This window comes from Aspergillus heteromorphus (assembly GCF_003184545.1).
Source record: "Aspergillus heteromorphus CBS 117.55 chromosome Unknown BO70scaffold_32, whole genome shotgun sequence".
In the NCBI taxonomy this organism is placed as follows: Eukaryota; Fungi; Ascomycota; class Eurotiomycetes; order Eurotiales; family Aspergillaceae; genus Aspergillus; species Aspergillus heteromorphus.
Window position 1 is genome coordinate 277249 of NW_020290437.1, and position 17117 is coordinate 294365.

At 53.0% G+C, this 17117-nt stretch overlaps 7 protein-coding genes across 7 annotated transcripts; 5 read left to right on the forward strand and 2 right to left on the reverse strand.

Moving 5' to 3' along the window:
* Nucleotides 1–862: 862 nt before the first annotated feature.
* BO70DRAFT_146280 (Sec7 domain protein) lies at nucleotides 863–5690 on the forward strand. Its single transcript, XM_025538160.1, has 2 exons — nucleotides 863–3631; nucleotides 3686–5690. Exons 1-2 carry the CDS (start codon nucleotides 1123–1125, stop codon nucleotides 5539–5541), a joined length of 4365 nt encoding a protein of 1454 aa, XP_025395733.1. The 5' UTR covers nucleotides 863–1122; the 3' UTR covers nucleotides 5542–5690.
* A 456-nt stretch (nucleotides 5691–6146) lies between these two features.
* On the forward strand, nucleotides 6147–7700 carry BO70DRAFT_365718 (FAD/NAD(P)-binding oxidoreductase). The gene has a single exon (XM_025544143.1). It carries the CDS (start codon nucleotides 6218–6220, stop codon nucleotides 7562–7564), a length of 1347 nt encoding a protein of 448 aa, XP_025395734.1. The 5' UTR covers nucleotides 6147–6217; the 3' UTR covers nucleotides 7565–7700.
* A 195-nt stretch (nucleotides 7701–7895) lies between these two features.
* On the reverse strand, nucleotides 7896–9564 carry BO70DRAFT_382489 (DUF3500 domain-containing protein). Its single transcript, XM_025545536.1, has 2 exons — nucleotides 9204–9564; nucleotides 7896–9085 (listed from the first exon to the last, which is right to left on the reverse strand). The coding sequence occupies exons 1-2, from the start codon at nucleotides 9418–9420 to the stop codon at nucleotides 7995–7997; spliced, it is 1308 nt and encodes a 435-aa protein (XP_025395735.1). The 5' UTR covers nucleotides 9421–9564; the 3' UTR covers nucleotides 7896–7994.
* BO70DRAFT_146290 (uncharacterized protein) lies at nucleotides 9368–9875 on the forward strand. The gene has a single exon (XM_025538161.1). The coding sequence runs from the start codon at nucleotides 9460–9462 to the stop codon at nucleotides 9781–9783; it is 324 nt and encodes a 107-aa protein (XP_025395736.1). The 5' UTR covers nucleotides 9368–9459; the 3' UTR covers nucleotides 9784–9875.
* A 910-nt stretch (nucleotides 9876–10785) lies between these two features.
* BO70DRAFT_146303 (uncharacterized protein) lies at nucleotides 10786–11972 on the reverse strand. The gene has a single exon (XM_025538162.1). It carries the CDS (start codon nucleotides 11889–11891, stop codon nucleotides 10980–10982), a length of 912 nt encoding a protein of 303 aa, XP_025395737.1. The 5' UTR covers nucleotides 11892–11972; the 3' UTR covers nucleotides 10786–10979.
* A 592-nt stretch (nucleotides 11973–12564) lies between these two features.
* Nucleotides 12565–14668, forward strand: BO70DRAFT_365721 (Ygr210 GTPase family protein). Its single transcript, XM_025544144.1, has 11 exons — nucleotides 12565–12670; nucleotides 12728–12785; nucleotides 12855–12864; nucleotides 12980–13248; nucleotides 13308–13401; nucleotides 13449–13480; nucleotides 13537–13748; nucleotides 13802–14007; nucleotides 14064–14243; nucleotides 14295–14415; nucleotides 14478–14668. The coding sequence occupies exons 1-11, from the start codon at nucleotides 12635–12637 to the stop codon at nucleotides 14502–14504; spliced, it is 1245 nt and encodes a 414-aa protein (XP_025395738.1). The 5' UTR covers nucleotides 12565–12634; the 3' UTR covers nucleotides 14505–14668.
* A 538-nt stretch (nucleotides 14669–15206) lies between these two features.
* On the forward strand, nucleotides 15207–16754 carry BO70DRAFT_382492 (DUF3176 domain-containing protein; the record flags this gene model as incomplete). The annotated part of the gene is made up of 1 exon (XM_025545537.1): nucleotides 15207–16754. The coding sequence occupies one exon, from the start codon at nucleotides 15207–15209 to the stop codon at nucleotides 16485–16487; it is 1281 nt and encodes a 426-aa protein (XP_025395739.1). The 3' UTR covers nucleotides 16488–16754.
* Between the last annotated feature and the right edge of the window lie 363 nt (nucleotides 16755–17117).

A 17117-nucleotide genomic window follows, 5' to 3' on the forward strand; every position in this document is an offset into this window, starting at 1 on the left:
GGATCCTTCCAAAAGCAGGGACTCCATTAGTCATGCCGGCCACCAATCACAGACGGTGCCTTACGATCACGTGTATTTTTTTTCGATTTATCGGCTTCATTCCGACCGTGCTCCAAACATCGGTACATACCTACCAGGTGCCGGTATGGATACAGTAGTTTTGGCCTGCTAATTAACAACATCTTCTTAAATCCAGTTACCCTTTCCTGAATGATACCTCCATGCGGCTTCTCGCAGCAGCACCAGCAGCAGCAGTGGTGGTGCCCCTGAAGCCATCGCCGCTAGAATAGACTCTAGGCCGGAACCCGGGCGACTAGTGACCACTAGTCGAAAGCGAAAGCTGCGCTGGCGGCGACCACGGCCATCCCTGAACTTCAGAAGCCATGCAGCACCTCGTCGGCCGTTCCTGTGCTATCTCAAGTCTAGGACTTGTCTACAAACTCTTCTTTTTCTTGTGCTTGTTTTCTTTTTCCCCTGTCGGTCCCTCTCTCGTTGCCAACTGATACCCCAAGCATTCGATTGCCCGCCTTCCTCCACCCTATCGTGGCAACGACCCCACGATCACCATCGCTTATTAGTTCCCGGTTCGTTCGTTTTCTGACCACCGTGCGGCCTTCACTGGTCTGTCTCCATTTTTCTTTCCTTTCCCTTTTTCGTGTGTCCTTTGCTGGTGTTGTGTCTTGCTAATCGATTTTCTATGGAACGTTAGCAGGCTCGTCCAACACGCCTCGTCTCGTCCCGTCCAGCGACCAGCTACAGCGTTGAGCTAAAACCCCCTTACACACCGCGAAATCACTTCCCCTCCCCCCCTCACGCAATGACCACCCAGTGATACACATCACCCTTGACTGTGCCTTGAACGCGGTCGATTCGATTTCGCAATTCTTATACGTCGACTCGCCCCACGCACACCACTGCAGGGAACGGATCTGGCTTTCGCCTATTGGTGACTGCACCCACGGGACGACTGGGTGCCAGCGCATCGATCGTGGATGGCAGCGGTGCTTCGGAGTCTGGAGACAACCTTTTCAAACTCTATCGGCTACTGTTGTTTTCAATGCCACGCATGTCAGGAGACCTCCATCATCAATAGACCGGATCGCATGATTAGCCAGTCTCAGAATGCCTCCGCAGCATACAAATAGTCTACCACAAACACCCCCTTCCGAAGCTGCGAATGACAAATCCGCAAAGAGGGGGGCTCATTCTCAACCTTCCGTACGAGAGACGTTTCTAGATGACTTCAACCCGGCAGATAATGCAAATGACAGCAATAATTCCGGCGACGAACGAGATCCCCACGACTTGTCGCTGTCCCCGAAACATGCCGCCCGCACGTCAATCGTCGATAACATGCTCCTCTCTCTAGACCAGTTTGCGTCGGGTTCTGTGCTGGATGACTACCGTTTATTTAATTCGGTTTTTGAAACGGATTTATACGGCCGCACTTCGCAAGACTCGTTTGCTCAACGACGCTACCGGGGCCATACCTTTTCATCTTCTATGTCATCGGACGTGGAAGGGAATTTCGAGGATAGTACGGGGGGCTTTGCGTCTCCGCCTGCACGAGGCCGTCGGAGTAACAGCAGCTTGAACTACCACTCTAGTCTGAAGCAGTTCGGGGGACCTCGCAGCCGGGAAGGAACTGGTTCGCGCGGTCAAATCTTTGATTACCTAGCAGGCTCTTCAGCCGCTGCAGGAGCTCACGCCACTAGAAATGGGAGCAAAGGAAGTTCCTCTTCACACGCGGACTTTGGACCTCCCTTACAACGTCGTCGGGCGGAATCCACCGATGAAAGACGCTCATCGAGCTTTGACTACGGTACCAGACAGACATTCGTTCCCTTTTCCGACCCAATTGTCGATTACGGGTCTTTTACGTTTGATGATTTTGATACAGCCCCTACACCCAGTATTCCCAGCGGACCAAGCAAGTTCCATTTGTCGTCGCAAGGAGAATTTGCAGGGTCTCTTAATCCTCAACACTCACGGACCCCTGTGGCCTCACGAAGAAATAGTATCAAGTCTCCACGAACAAATAATACTAGGAAAACTGGCCCGGAGAATATTAGTACTGCAACTGCCAGGAGCCCGGAACCTAATATTACAAATATCGGGAATTCGGGTCTGGAACCTCCGCCAGTAATCCCGGCGGCCTCACTTGACCCCCCTGCACCGAGTCCGACCATTTCATTCAACAAAACGGCTTTTCCGCCACCTCCTGACCCAGTCCCGGCAAAAGAACGGCCGGGTTTCTTCCAGCGAGTATTCGGCTCCGCCAAGGTTCCTAATTTTGGTCCTTCCAATTTTAATCATTCGGATTATTCATTCACCCAAGAAAACGATCCCAAAGAGTCCAGTGGGCTAGGCCCAAGTACAAAGAGTTGGAGGCAGCCGCTCAAGAATAGTCCGGCGGGCTTCAATGCAGCCCGTGAAGGAAGCCATCAGGTAGTGACTAAGAAGTCTTCTTTCTTCCGCCGGCGGAAGAAGTCTGTGGCTGAAAGCGCACCACCTCCGATCGTGCTTCCTCAAGAGCTCGCAGGTCAGAAGGCGATAGACTCTATTAGGTCAGAACCTAGTCCGGCCAGCAGCTTGAAAAAAGCAATGAATCCTTACACAGTGGACCCTAGTGCCCCAAGGTCGAATCAGCCCAACAAACCGTTGGATTTACGAGCTGCGCCAGACGATGCTGGCACCAAGGCTCAAGCGGCACTGATGCAGAATCAGAGGGCAAGTCTGCTCACACCTTCAGGGCAATCAAAAGCCAAATATAGTCTTTATCCTGCAATATTGTTGGGAAGTGCCAACGATACGTCATTCTTGGGGAATAGCAGCGGAGACGAAGAGCCGATCATTGGATCTGGCGGTCAAGATCCAATCCCATCGGTCGATACCCAACAAAAGCAGCCGGCGTCTAGGGACGGTGCTACATCGCGTGGAAGTGACATGGATTCCGTGGATGGTGACCAGTTTGCTGCTTTGCAGGGTAAGCTGAGCCTGCTGAGGCCACTGGAAACAGCTGTTTCTTCGCTCTCGCCCGTCGTGGAGAATTTCTCGAACACAAGTGCGGCTCCCACAGATGGCTCTGAGGACGCCCTTCGTTCCAATTCGAAGGAGCTCGAAGCAGCCAAGAATACCCATGCTTCTGATTCGCATAAAGATGGCCTTGATGGCCTTGGCCAGTTCCCCACTCCCGCCGCTGGTATTAATATCTCACCACGACCCTCAACATCGGAAATATCAAACTACTATACGGCTTCTGAAACGGCAGCCGTATCCTCAGCAACAGACCCAAAGCCCCCCGGTCTGATCGGTTCCAAAGTTGATGATGCTGCCGCCGATGAGCCAACTACTTCGGAAAGAGAACAGGCGCAGATGCTCTTTGATAGCCAGGATCAAGTCGTGGGAAGCGAGCCTGCCGCAGCATGGCTTGGTGATCCGGATCGTTCCATGATTCGAAAAGCATATATGGATTTCTTTGACTGGTCGAATCTCAATATTCTCGCAGCCCTCCGAAGTCTTTGTACTCGGCTGATATTAAAAGGCGAAACACAGCAAGTGGACAGAGTTTTGGATGCCTTTTCACAAAGGTGGTGCCAATGCAACCCGCGTCATAGCTTCAAGGCTTCAGGTCAGTTCTGTCTTTGACCCTTCGCTCTATCGCGGTGAATCTAACTTTCGCCAGACGTTGTGCACACAATCTGTTATTCGCTTCTTTTGTTGAACACTGACCTGCACCTTGCGGATATCGATCAAAAGATGACTAAGAGTCAATTTGTCAGAAACACGATGCCGACAATCCATCGAGTCGCTGCTGATGCGACGTCACTCGAAAACTCTCGATCAACGAACAAGTCGAAACCACCGACTCCAGACCCGGCTTCGAGTAATTGGTCCCAGTCGGCTGCCCCCGACGAGCGTACAGACAAGGCGCCTACAAAGCTCGTAAACCGATTATCACGGACGGATCTTTCGGTTAAGATGGCCGGCGATCCCGAAAGTGACAGCGGGCCCCTCATCAGTACGCCATTTTCTGGCACGATGCGAGCATGGGAACAACAGGTTGAAACTGTGCTGAGAGATTTCTATACCTCGATCCAGAAGCAGAAGCTCCCGTTGTATGGTGCTCAGGTGGAGAAGGAAGGGCCGCGGGCGTCATCGAACAACCTGCTTGGCCCTCATCCAAGTGGCCTTCGCAGAAGCCCCAGCACCGTGAGCAAAAGCGGCTCAGATATCTATCCACGCGGTCGATCCGCGGATTCCCGCTATGGAACAGCACGGTGGTCTTCCAAACCCCGCTCCCGTGCTAGACTGTACCCGCCTTCCACCATGGGATCAAGCAGAACCAGCTTAGACGATCAGGCATCCCTCTGGAGCCCTTCTGCTTCCAGTACGTGGAGCAAGTACTCGTCGGGAAAGCTGACATCGGCGTCGGTGGACTCTTTTGGTTCAGATTACCCACGCGGGGATTACCAGCAGTCGATAGGATTCGCAAATGCATTGAGTCAGGCTATTATCCGCGAAGACTCTGCCCACTCGATTGCCAGCTCCGAGGACGTCGATCGGACGACACCTCTTCTGGAAGATGAGACCCTACAACTTGCCGGTGCCCCCTGGGCCAAGGAAGGAAGCTTAAAGCATAAGCATCACCTTGACTCCGTCGACAAGAGGGCGAAAGATCGCAACTGGAATGAATGCTTTGCTGTCATACAGCAAGGTTGGATGCGTTTGTTCTCTTTCAATGCTTCCATGAAGACCCTCCGGCAGAAGGCCAAGCAACGGCATCCCGGCGGAGTCGTTGTAGGAGGGGGGAATTGGACGGAAAATGCGGAGGAAATTTGGAAATTCCTTTTGCGACAAACCATCGCAAGTGCGCTCCCCCCTCCAGGCTATTCTAAGTCTCGCCCACATGTGTGGGCTCTCAGCCTGCCTACCGGCGCGGTGCATCTCTTCCAGGCGGGCACGCCCGAGATTGTCCGGGAGTTCGTCTCCAGTGCCAATTACTGGAGTGCCAGGCTTTCCAAGGAGCCTCTAATTGGAGGCATCAGTAACATGGAGTACGGATGGAGTGATGCCGTCATCAACAGCGCCCTCATCTCCGCCGAGAGCAGCAGAACGCCGCCATCGTCTTCCGGGGCGCGACCGAGCATTCAAAGCTCGATCCGGAGTTCCATTGACCAGCAGGGTGTGCGGCCCAGACTCCCGGCCGATCGTGTCCACATCAGCGACTGGGCTCCCCCGCAACAAAGCATGATGGCCTCGGCGCTGCCCGAAGCCGAACAGCTGAAAGCCCTGCAGACATACGTGAAGAATGTAGAGGATGAGCTGCAGCGGCACAACGAACTCCGACCCGCCATGATTCTTGCGTTCTCCCCCCGGCACCCCAACGCAGCGAAGGCATTGGCCAACTGGGAGCGGAAGTCCTCTTACCTGCTTCGGGAGATCGTGAAATTCCGCACCTATATTGATTCTCTTTCCGCGGCATTGGACCAGAAGAACCGAATCTATGCCAACCGGGAAGAAAGCAGTCCCCCACAGTAACACCACGCCCAGGCACGCCTGAATTCCCTACTCTGAGCTCGGGGTTTCGGAGCCCGACGGCTTCTCTCTTCTTACCTACTACTTATTTATACCCCCGCCTTGAGTTCCACCGCCTTTATCCAGGCCCGTCCCTTTGTGCAGGTTTCTCCTCCTTCCCTTTCCCCCCCTCTCCTGTCATCTGTAGAATCTCCGTCTACGAGCGTGCGCCATGAGATCGATCCTGGGGCTTCCTTGTATTTCCTATCTTTGGCTTGTTGCTCTCTTCTTTACCAAGATCTTGTCCTTTCATCGTTTCGGTCAGGTATGATGGACTTTACAATGTGGGTGAGATGAGTGTTTCAGTATCATGGGTATAACGAGCGACCTGATAGATGTAGAGAAGAGCATAGAACGAAGTCTACCTACTGCGTACCACCACCACTGCTACTGCTTGGATATCTTATCCATCGCCGGTTGTCGGCGATCGGCCGGCGAGACAGACGGGCCGGGTGCCTGATGACTAAAGGCTTGGCGGCGGGATCACGCCATAGCTGCGAAAGTGGGTTGGAACTTTACTTTTCTCCCTCCGGCCCAGGCCCTTCTAGTTCTCCTCCCCCTGCAGTCTTCTGCTTCTTGGAAGCTTCATTCATTTCTCTCCTCTCTCTATCTCCTGCTTTCGTAAACACATACACACAAAATGTTCCGCAGTTGCGTAACGTCTGCGGCAACTACTGCCGGCCGCTCCGCCGTCACCGGGCAGAGGACCCTCGCCACGGCCTCGCCAGTGGGCTCCGCGGCCCGCAACCACAAAGTCGTGGTCATCGGCGGAGGTACGGCCGGTCTGGCAGTCAGTCACCAACTACTGCGATCGGGCAAGTTCTCTCAGGATGACATCGCCATTGTTGACCCTTCCATGTGGCACCACTACCAACCCGGCTGGACCCTGGTCGGCGGTGGTCTCAAGACCAAGCAAGACCTGCGACGCCCGCTGCACAGCCTGCTCGACCCCAAGCTTAAGTTCTATAACCACGGCGTGGGCAACTTCTCCCCCGAAAACAACCAGGTCACTCTCGGCAACGGCGACAAAATCAACTACGACCAGCTGGTCGTCGTCCCTGGTATCGGCATCAACTACGACAGCGTCAAGGGATTGCCCGAGGCCCTCGCCAACCCGGACTCCCTGGTCTCCTCCATCTACGGCTACGACACCTGCGACAAGGTCTTCTCCACCATTCAGAAGCTCCAGAAAGGCACCGCCATCTTCACCCAGCCTGCCGGCGTGATCAAGTGCGCCGGCGGCCCGCAGAAGATCATGTGGCTTGCCCTGGACCACTGGAAGCGCGCCGGTCTCTACAACCCCAGCAACCCCTCCAGCTCGGGCATCCAGATCAGCTTCGCTACCGGCACGCCATCCATGTTCGCGGTCGCCAAGTATGGCGCCGCCCTGGAAGCCCTGCGCAAGGAGCGGGGCGTCGAGGGCCTGTTCCAGCACGACCTGGTCTCCATCTCCGGCAACAACGCCACCTTCGCCCGCCCCGACGGCCAAGAGCAGGTGACCCGGAAATTCGACCTCCTGCACGTCGTGCCCAAGATGGGACCCCACGCGTTCATGAAGACCTCCGCCCTGGCCAACGCCGACGGCTACGTCGACGTCGACCCCGCCACCACCCGCCACACCAAGTACGGCAACGTCTGGTCCGCCGGCGATGCCTCCAGCCTGCCGACCTCCAAGACCGCCGCGGCAATCACCTCCGAGGCGCCCGTCCTCGTGCGCAACCTCCTCCAGACGCTGGACGGCAAGGTCCCCGATGCCGCCTACGACGGGTACGCTTCCTGCCCGCTTCTGACCGAGTACGGAAAGGTCCTCCTGGCCGAGTTCAAGTACGGCGGTGAGCCCAAGGAGACGTTCGGCAAGTGGTTCGGTATCGACCAGGCTGTTCCTCGTCGTGCGTTCTATCACCTCAAGAAGGACTTCTTCCCCTGGGTGTATTACCAGTCGCTGGTTAAGGGTACTTGGGCTGGTCCTGAGGGCTGGAAGAACTAGAGCCGGTCTGGATGGGACGGGGGAGATCACAACATGTACATTACTCGATCACAGCGCATGCGCATCCAACTACCCAAGTGATGAAAATTCTTCAGACGGAATGTATATAATAGAAAACCGGCTCCGTGGTTAACCCGCACTTCTAATTCGTAGATCTCTTTTAGGAGCCGACGATGCCTTCCTGGTTTAACTGAAGGAGTTCCGGCAATACAACGACAATGTTTGACATCTACACAGTAGTGAAATAACTAGCTCTAAACAGTCTCAGACCAAGGACCCACTTGAACAAGGATGAGGGAAGGATATCACAGATTCCATGCTTAGTATGTACGTTATATAACAATCTATTCACACATAACATCATCATAAATTAACCCACGCGGCGACGGAGGGTAAGGAAGGCTGGCAGAAAGGAAAGAAGAGGGATGAATCATAGGGCGGACTTCTCCCAGACGATTTCCTTTCCATTGAGACCCTCGATGGCGGGGATCTGCGCACGGAGCGCGTTACCGTAATCACCGGCATTCGGCGTACGCAACAGGGTGTGGATGTGGAACTTCTTGGGCTCTTCGTTGTTGAGGAAGACGCCGGAGTGGTGGTCGAACTCGATCAGGATGACGGGGCTCTGCAGACGGTAGTAGAAAGGGTCGCTGTCGCCGGCGGCACCGATCCAGCAGAAGTACGTCTCAGACTCGAACTCGCGGATGTGGTCCAGCTTGAGCTGGCGGGCTCGGGCGGGCAGGTACAGCAGGTACTGCTCGAAGATGCCGTACATGTATTTCTTCTGCTCGTCGGTGAAAGAGGAGACGGGGATGCCTTCGTTGGGGACGACGCGGTTGTCGCGGTACGCGCCGCAGACATGGCGCTGATCGTCACGGTTCCAGCGGCCGGGGGGCATGGCGGGGTCGTGCATCTCGGCGAAGACGGTGGCCTTCTTCTGGAGCTCCGGGGTCAGGGACTGCATCAGACGCAGGCCCAGCTCTTCCTCGATCTGCATGATGCGGGTGCCGGCGTACGGGCCGGAGTCGATCTCGTTGGGCTCGGCGCCGGTGAACCAGGGGGAGGCGATGATCTGGCCCTTGTACAGGAAGATGTTGAGACAGAGGTGGTGGCCGTAGAACGACCAGCCCCAGGGCCGGGTGGTCGAGGGACGACCGAAGAGGACGAAGTTGTAGGAGAACTCGTTCATCACCTTGGTCGACTCGACCAGCTCGCCCAGGAAGTGGTTGATGCGCATCGCCTTGATAGCCTTGTCGTAGCCCTCCGGCGACAGCGTGACCTTCAGGACGTTCAGGATCGCGTCCCGCAGCTTGTTGTCAATCTCGTCCAGTCGGAGTCCCTTGTTGCTGAGAAGGAATTCGGGGTTCGACCACGTCCGCCATTCGGGCGAGTCGATGTGATAGGACAATGCCTGCCGCTGCTTGTCGTCCGCCAGGGACAGCACGTTCTCGGTGGCCTCCACGATGGCGTCGATTGGGACATCCTCTTCTTGGAGTTTGAATAGACCGGGGCGAACGTTACCTTTTGAGGGTCTAGTTAGCGAAGGGAATCAGGAGGGGGTGGCGAGGGGGAGTGGGAGGGGATGTGGGTGGTGCATAGGGAACCATTGGCGTGGCTAAAGGAGACGAGAGGAGCGTACCGTCGGTTGTCACGCCCTTGAATGGCTCTTGCAGCAAATCCAACCAGTGCATGTACAGGCCGTGCAGCCATGGGGGCTGCTTCTGTGTCTTGAAAGCGTGGGCATATTCGTGGGCATCCTGCTCGCGCATCACCTGGAAGCGCTTCAGACTCAGATCGGGCAAGTATTGGCGGTATTCGCCCGTGGGCTTTGCCAATTCAGCAGCGGAGTGCGACATGATTGTGGTAGAGCAACAAGGGAGGGAGAGAAGAGACCAATGTTGCGAAGAAGAAGAAGAAGAAGAAGGGAGAGGAGAGGGATGAAGAGGATGAGGGGGTGGGGTAATGGGGAAGTAATTATAGCAGGAGCTTGTACGGGGTCGGCTTCTGCCCCCCCCGTGGCGTCAACTCCCCACGCTTTCCCCACGACCGCCCCCACACCGAGGGTGGGCGAGCGGCTGTTTCCTTACCCGATGCACTCTAGGCTTCGCCTCTTCCCCTCTTTCCCCCTCCACAATCGTAACGGACTGCCGGAAGCTTCACCATCTAATGAACTCCTACTCCGTACTCTCTCGACTACTCTCGACATACCCGTCGGATAACTGTATCTATCCCCAGAGTCGATCCAACAATCTCACATCAACTCCCATCAGGCCACTCCCCCTTCCCCTCACCTCCCCGACGGCTCTGATTAACTCCGTCTTCCCACCTGCCCTGAAGCGATCCCACACCGGTATATACAGGTAGAACTCCGTATCGACTATCACCCGGTACAGTCGTACCCCACTAAGATCCCCCGGATATTGAAATCGCGCTAGAACCAACCTGTTGGTCGGGTGGACTAGAATGGCCTGGCCCTCCACCAATCCCATTCGTGCTATTCTCCCCAGGTCGAAGGTCAACGTCACGTTTTCCGACACCCATGTTGGTTTTCAGCCCCGTACATTTGCCGGGGACTTGCCGTTTCGCCTCTTGAAGGATCCCACCTCCGATCATTAAACCTCGGGGCCCGGGACTGCTTTGAGAGATGCATACGCAATCGGATGGCTAACTAGTTCGGTACAATGCGTCTAGACAGTCATATAGTGATCGATGTAGTATCCTGATATTGGTTCTCATCTATTGTCTCATCCCAGTATCGTTGCGTGCTTTGCCCGGTTAGCTATGCTAGACATTATATTCTGCATGCATCGCTGCATGATAGCCACTGCATAGTATGCTTTCAGCATGTTTCTGTATATGTCGAGCATCTTCCCCCGCGGATCATCTTGCTGGCGCTGCCCCTCACTTCTTGTGCCACTGCTTGGCCCGACCGAAATGCCATTGTTCTCGACATCCTGACTGGGAAGAATTTCGGCACCTACACGACTGCTCAGTTTCCCAGCTCCAGTCTGGCAGATTCCCCAAATAGCCGATCCATCTCTCCGCAATCTGCAACAGGTATACCGTGACCAAGCGAGCAACACCGCAAGGTATCGTATCCGACGAGAATAAATCTCATGGACATGTTTGTGAGTCTTCAAAAGAAGCGTTCGTCGGGAACATTATGGTAGGCATCGAAGACGGAGGCAATTGTATGTCTGCAAAGTCGGCTTGGGTTGGCCCTAGGTATGTCCAAGTCCCTCGGTCTGGCTAATCGAGCAAGCCACGACAACCAAGACATTGATGTAGCTAATTCACAGACCAAAGCATTTCGTACCAAGATCCAGCGCCTTTCATGCGACGAAGCCAGCGGCATCACCTAGACGGACCTGCGAGTCGGGCCTCCCGGATGTTGATCAATGATTTCCTCAACATATCACAGTATCCCGTAGCCCATCCACCACACGCCCCATGTAAGTGGCACCAGCGCTCCCAGAACAGCAGCGCCCACAGAAATCTCCAGAATGCTCCATATCCACATCGTCCCGATAGCAGGTGCCCCCTTCATAACAGCGTAGTACGGGTCTTCGTTGGTTATGACCATCAGCTTACAGCCAAGGAAGATGGCAAGCGGGAGGAAAACCAGGGTGCGTAGAGCCGGAGGGAAGAGGAGCTTTCGAAAAAATTCCAACGACAGCTTATCGCTGTCCCATGGGAATAGAGATATAGTTTCAGTGGTTTTGGAGGCGCCGGCGAAGAAGGAGATGACATGGCCGTGGGCCAGATGAATGAGAAACGTCAGCATCGGGAAAGCGACCCACAAAGACTCGCGCACGATAATGTCGAGTTCGATCTTCTCCGCATACTGGTGGGCGGCGAGGTAGGACAGAGTCATATGCAGTGTGGTCAGGGGCACGGACAGCAGCAGCGTATCGATGACGGGCGGGATGAGATGCTCGGGATCGGCTTCGTTCTCCTCGGACTGTGCGTCATCGTCCGACGATGCGTCTTCGGTGATTTCTTGGACCCTTTCTCCTTTCCCTTTGCCTTTTGCTGCAGCCAGCTCCGATGGGTCGAGACCAGAAATCTCGCCGGTCGTTGGATCCACGGTGACGAACCGGGTCCCTGGACTCACGCCTGACTCGGCCCCGGCGACAGTGGCTTTGCCGATTAGTTCACTCTGTCGTTCAGAGATTATGTCCATCAGTGTCCTTTCTTTGGCATTCGAGGACGACTTCGGCGGGGGGCGAGAGAGAGGGATCGTGGACGGATCGAACGCGTCGCTGTTGGCAGTCGTTGCAGCTGTCGCGGCTGCCCGTCGCTGTTTTCGGTTCCTGGAGCCCTCCATCTGGTAAGGCCTTGTAAACGCGCGGAATTATTGATTTGCGGGGAAGAGCGCACTGGTTCGTGGTGCAGGTGAGGAGAGATGGGATATATTTGACGGTAGAGAAGCTCAAGAGGTGTCAACTTGAAAGTAACGTATCACCGCCGGATTTAAGCGGGGTTAACCCTTATTAGTAACAACAGGAGGTAACTTACCCCGGACTAGGGATTTTTTCTACATACTGAATCAACGACTTCGATTACAAGATTTCTCATTTTATTGAACTGGCTTCTGCAGAATATGGATCTGTCTCCTGGAAAACTGGACGGACTAACAATACCAGCACACCGACTTTACAAAGTCCAGGCATTGGAGATGTAAACAGTCACTTCCCTCATCCCTTCGTCGTGTTTACTATCGTTGCTGTAAGCCGTTACCTACACCCAACCGGGCGGATAACATCATGCGGCACCTTCCGGTTCGATATGCAATGCTCTGTCTTCATAGGTCATGTATCCAGCCTGTGGCTGACGACACTAAGTACATGATCCTGCGGTGGTCGATGTTCCTCGGCAGCTCCGCATCGGGGTCTCGATTGGGTTGGGCAGGATCCCCCACCGCCTTCCCAGAAAAGCTGGCAGAAATTGACCATCTCCCCGCTCATGCGGAAAAGGTTTCTTGGATTAGAAGACAACCACACGCAATTTTTTATTTATTCCCAAGCCCTTCTTTGTTTATATACTAGAGCGTTTGCGCGACGGCTCAAAATGCCCAGAGACCCGTTGATTGGGCTGGTTGGGAAGGTCTGGCCTCTCCTCTCTTCATACAAGACGCTGCTAATCGGATGGAGGGGCATGTAGCCATCCAGCGGAAAATCAACGACACTAAATAGTTTGACTGATGCTTCCTCGAAAGTCGGTAAGCTTGCTGTTTCTCCTACATATCTTTGTCTCGGCACCGTTACTCATCGATTTATCTACCATCCAGGAAACTTCCCGTACGTTGACCCCAACTGCGCGTCGTCGCTATCATACCTGGAAACCGCCCGATGAACCTCACAATCGCCCCCCTCTTCGGATCTTTTCGGACCTCTTCTGACCCGCGACACCTAGATTCACAACCATTGATCCTCAACGTGCCATTGGGTATCTCCAAATAGAATGCGCCTGCCAGCGATTCAATCTTTCCGATAAATGCAAACCGAACTATGGAGGATGTGTGGAGGGACGACGCTCCGTTCCGATCGAACTGCTAGACGTCGCAGGTCTGGTGCCAGGCGCACATCAAGGCCGCGGTCTGGGCAACAAGTTCTTGGATGATCTGCGTCATGCTGATGCATTAATTCACGTGGTGGATGTTAGTGGAACTACGGATGCAGAAGGTTTGCGACACCAATGGATAGCGTCTTGCAGACTCGCTTATATCACTCAATCATTACAGGCAAGGCAACGCGAGGCTATGACCCTTCCGTGGACATCGAGTGGCTGAGATCTGAAATTGTGCGCTGGGTACTGGGCAATCTCATGCAGAAATGGTATGGCTGCGCTAATCAGCTGCAGGAATATAAGCTGATGTTTGCAGGGGCTCTATCAAGAGGAGACATTGTGCGATCAGTTAGTATACCATGCACGTGGCCACTCATTTGGATTGGTTATTGACATGGGACTAGAATCGACGGCCGTGGAGACCCTACAAGCCCAGTTCTCGGGCTACGGAGGTACATCTACAATCGTTGCTCGATGTCTGGACCGGATGGGGCTGAAGGAGCCTCTCGAGGAATGGTCAGAGGAGACCATCCAAAAGGTCGTGGAAGCATTCATCGAAGAGAAATTCCCCACAGTCTTCGCCTTGAACAAGATCGACCACCCGGATGCGGACAAGGTTTGTTACTCTTTGATTTGAGAATATTCATCTTACTGACGTAATGGCTTTAGAACATCAGTAAGATCGCGAAGATGCAGGACCCTCAATCTATCGTGCTTTGCTCTGCCATATCAGAGGTCTTCCTTCGGAGACTAGCAAAGCAAAACTATATTAAGTACGTCGAAGGAAGTGAATTTGTGGACACGAGAGAGGATTTGATAGAAATGGGCGAGCCCGATGGAGGTGGCTTGAAAGAGATGGATGAGAAGTTAAAATCGTACGTGCACATCATACCCTCTCATTGATAAAGAAACTTTACTTACATAGGCAAAGGCGTGTCGAGAACCTCAAGGACATGGTACTCTATCGCTTTGGGTCCACCGGAGTCGTCCAGTGTCTTTCGCGTGCCGCAGAGCTGCTAGGACTCGTACCGGTATTCCCCGTCCGCAACATACATACCTTCTCCTCCGGGGCCGGATCTGCTCCTTTCCGTGACTGTGTTCTCGTCAATAAGTAAGTATTCCTACGACTGGTGTTATAATTAGAGATTCTGACACCGTTCAGGAACACTACAGTCGGCGATGTTGCCCGTAAAGTCATGGGCGACGTGCCCATTTCTTACATCGAGGGCGTTGGGGGCACCCGTGTCTCCGAAGACGAGATCGTTGAAGTAGGAAAATATGATGTACGTGCTTCGATGTTCAGATGTTTTGCAACCTCGATGCTAACTTTTCTTTCTCTCTGCAGGTACTTTCATTCAAGCCTGGCCGATAGATCCCGTTATGTTTATATACAGCAAACGTTATCATGAAAGAGTAACTTATATGATACAGCCCAACAAGGGCATCTTGTAAATTGGAGAACCTTATTACCTACCACATACTACAATCCATTGCATAGCTATGTGGTGGATGTTCAAGTTCTTTTAATAGTGTTATTGAAGTCGTACTGCCTGGTTTCTGGCACCTCTGGTATTCTTCGCCATATGGGCCCCTTGCCGTCTCCTGCCTGATCGGGCTAGTCGGTTGACGAAAGGGAGCCTCTATTTACACCGTAGGTAGAGTCACCCTCTTACCTATTCACAATTCACCATCTTGTTGCCATGTACAACATGCTTTCCCTCTTCTGAATGGCTTTATCTCCAGCCCGTTGGTTTCAATATCCCTTGTGGGGATCTCAATATGGACTTCACGTGACAGGCCATTTAGGTAAGGCAGGGGGCAGTGAGACGAGCTCGTATTGAAAGCATCCCCCTAAACAAACTCCCTAAACTGTATCATCTGCCTGTTGTATTACAAAGCCTATGAGATTGTGCACCCAGTACTCGACTAAGATACATCCTTGCAGATTGCGGCTGATTGATGGGTGCTACAAAGTACCTCAAAATAGTTGGCAGAACACTCCTCCGATGACTTTCTTTCACCATAACCCTGCCTATTGCTCTACCACATGACCAGAGGGATAGAACAGGCAGACATGGCTGAGAACGAGCAATTTCTTTCCGAGCCGCATCCTGCCAGTGGTGCTCAACTGGCTACGACTTCCAAAGATCCAATCTCAAAGTGGGATTCGCTTATTCTTGACACCTGGTTCTGGGAAATCATCTCACTGGGATTCAGTATCACTCTTTTTATCGTCATCGTCGTTTTCCTAAAGGTTTATGACCAACATGAAATGCCCACCTTCCCATTAGGCCTGACGCTGAATACCATCGTGTCTATTCTGGCGACTGGCTCCAAGTCGTCCCTTCTTTGTATGATCAGCACGTCTATTGGCCAGTTGAAATGGATCTGGTTTCAAGCAAAGAAGCGTCCGCTCTATGATATGCAATATTTCGATGATGCCAGTCGAGGACCCTGGGGCTCTATGCAAGTGTTGACGACGGGGCCACGTCAAGGAAACATCCTTCTATCAATTGGAGCTATCATCACCATTATGGCTCTCACATTTGGTCCTTTCATGCAACAGATAGTCAGGTTTCCTGTTAGACAGGCCATCGGCGACCATAGCAACGCAACGGCGAAGCAGGCGATACTTCCTTTTCCGGAAATAGACGAAGTCGATGATACCCTATTGATGGCAATGGAGGCCGGGGTGTGGTCGACGACTGGCTTTGTGCCATCTCCTTCATGTCCATCAGGGAATTGCACCTGGTCTTCCTTCAAATCTGCGGGCTGGTGCAGCAAATGCGAAAATGTCACCTCTAAAACGGCCAGCGTTGGCTGTGACATCACTTCGTTCAATACCAGCAGACATGAAGATCAAACTGTACCCTGCAAAATTACCTTCCCGGACGGGTCTTGGATTACCAGTGATTTTCTAGGTGTTTGGAACAAAACTGCCCAAGGTTTGGTAATAAGCATCCCATATATCCAGCTGAAAAGTGTCAACGACCAAAAAGGGCCATATCTGAACCAGACTATCTTGGGAGTATACAGCCCGTTGTCAGTGCTGGCCTATGTTCAGTGGCAGTGGTATACAACATTACTGGAGCCATCCTACTCCGTCAATTCGCTACAGAGATCAATCAAAGTCTCTCAAGCCATAGAATGCGTCTTGTCCCCATGTGTGAGAGCATACAATATTTCAGTCTCTATGGGCGTCTTGTCAATCCAACACTCGCCGCCAGACTTTGGCGAAATCTTTCATCCCGAATGTTATCCTGGCATGGATGTTACATTACAGCAGTTTGATCAGGGGTTAGTTGGTCACTATGTCACGGAACAATACACATCTTGGGAAGCCAGAACACGCTGATTCTATTGATATTTTCACAACTCCTGAAAATCGGGCGATCAAGTCTAACTTCTGGAACGACGGCACCAGATTTGCAGTTTGCCCAGTCATGGCAGATCTGACAGAGGAATATTTAGGCGGAGAGTTAATCGCAGAATTTCAATACGATATCGTGAATAACACATGGCATAATTTCAACCAACCGATGCCTGTTTCCCCGCTCAAGACTTTATTGAGTGTGGAACACTCCAGTTTCAGTGATGTCATAGGAAATGTTGCAGCATCAATGACCAAGTACGCCCAGGATCTTAGCAATCATACGGCTTCCGGCACAGTCATTGTATCTCAAGTATGATATGTCTCGGTAGACTGGGTCTACCTGACACCTCCTGCGGTGCTAATCGCATTGGGAATTGTTTTTCTTGTATCAGTGATCATGGTCAACCACAGACCTGCATTGGGTTTGTGGAAGTCTTCGGTTCTACCTGTGGTATATAATGGATTACCTGAGGAGATTGGTGATGATTTCACTACTACTATTAGCTCAATGCAGCGCGCGGCGCAGGAGACCACTGTCAAGCTTGAGGTTTTAAATTCTAGAAACAGGCTGGTGGTGCAGAATACTTCTTAGATGGGGAAGATACTACTACT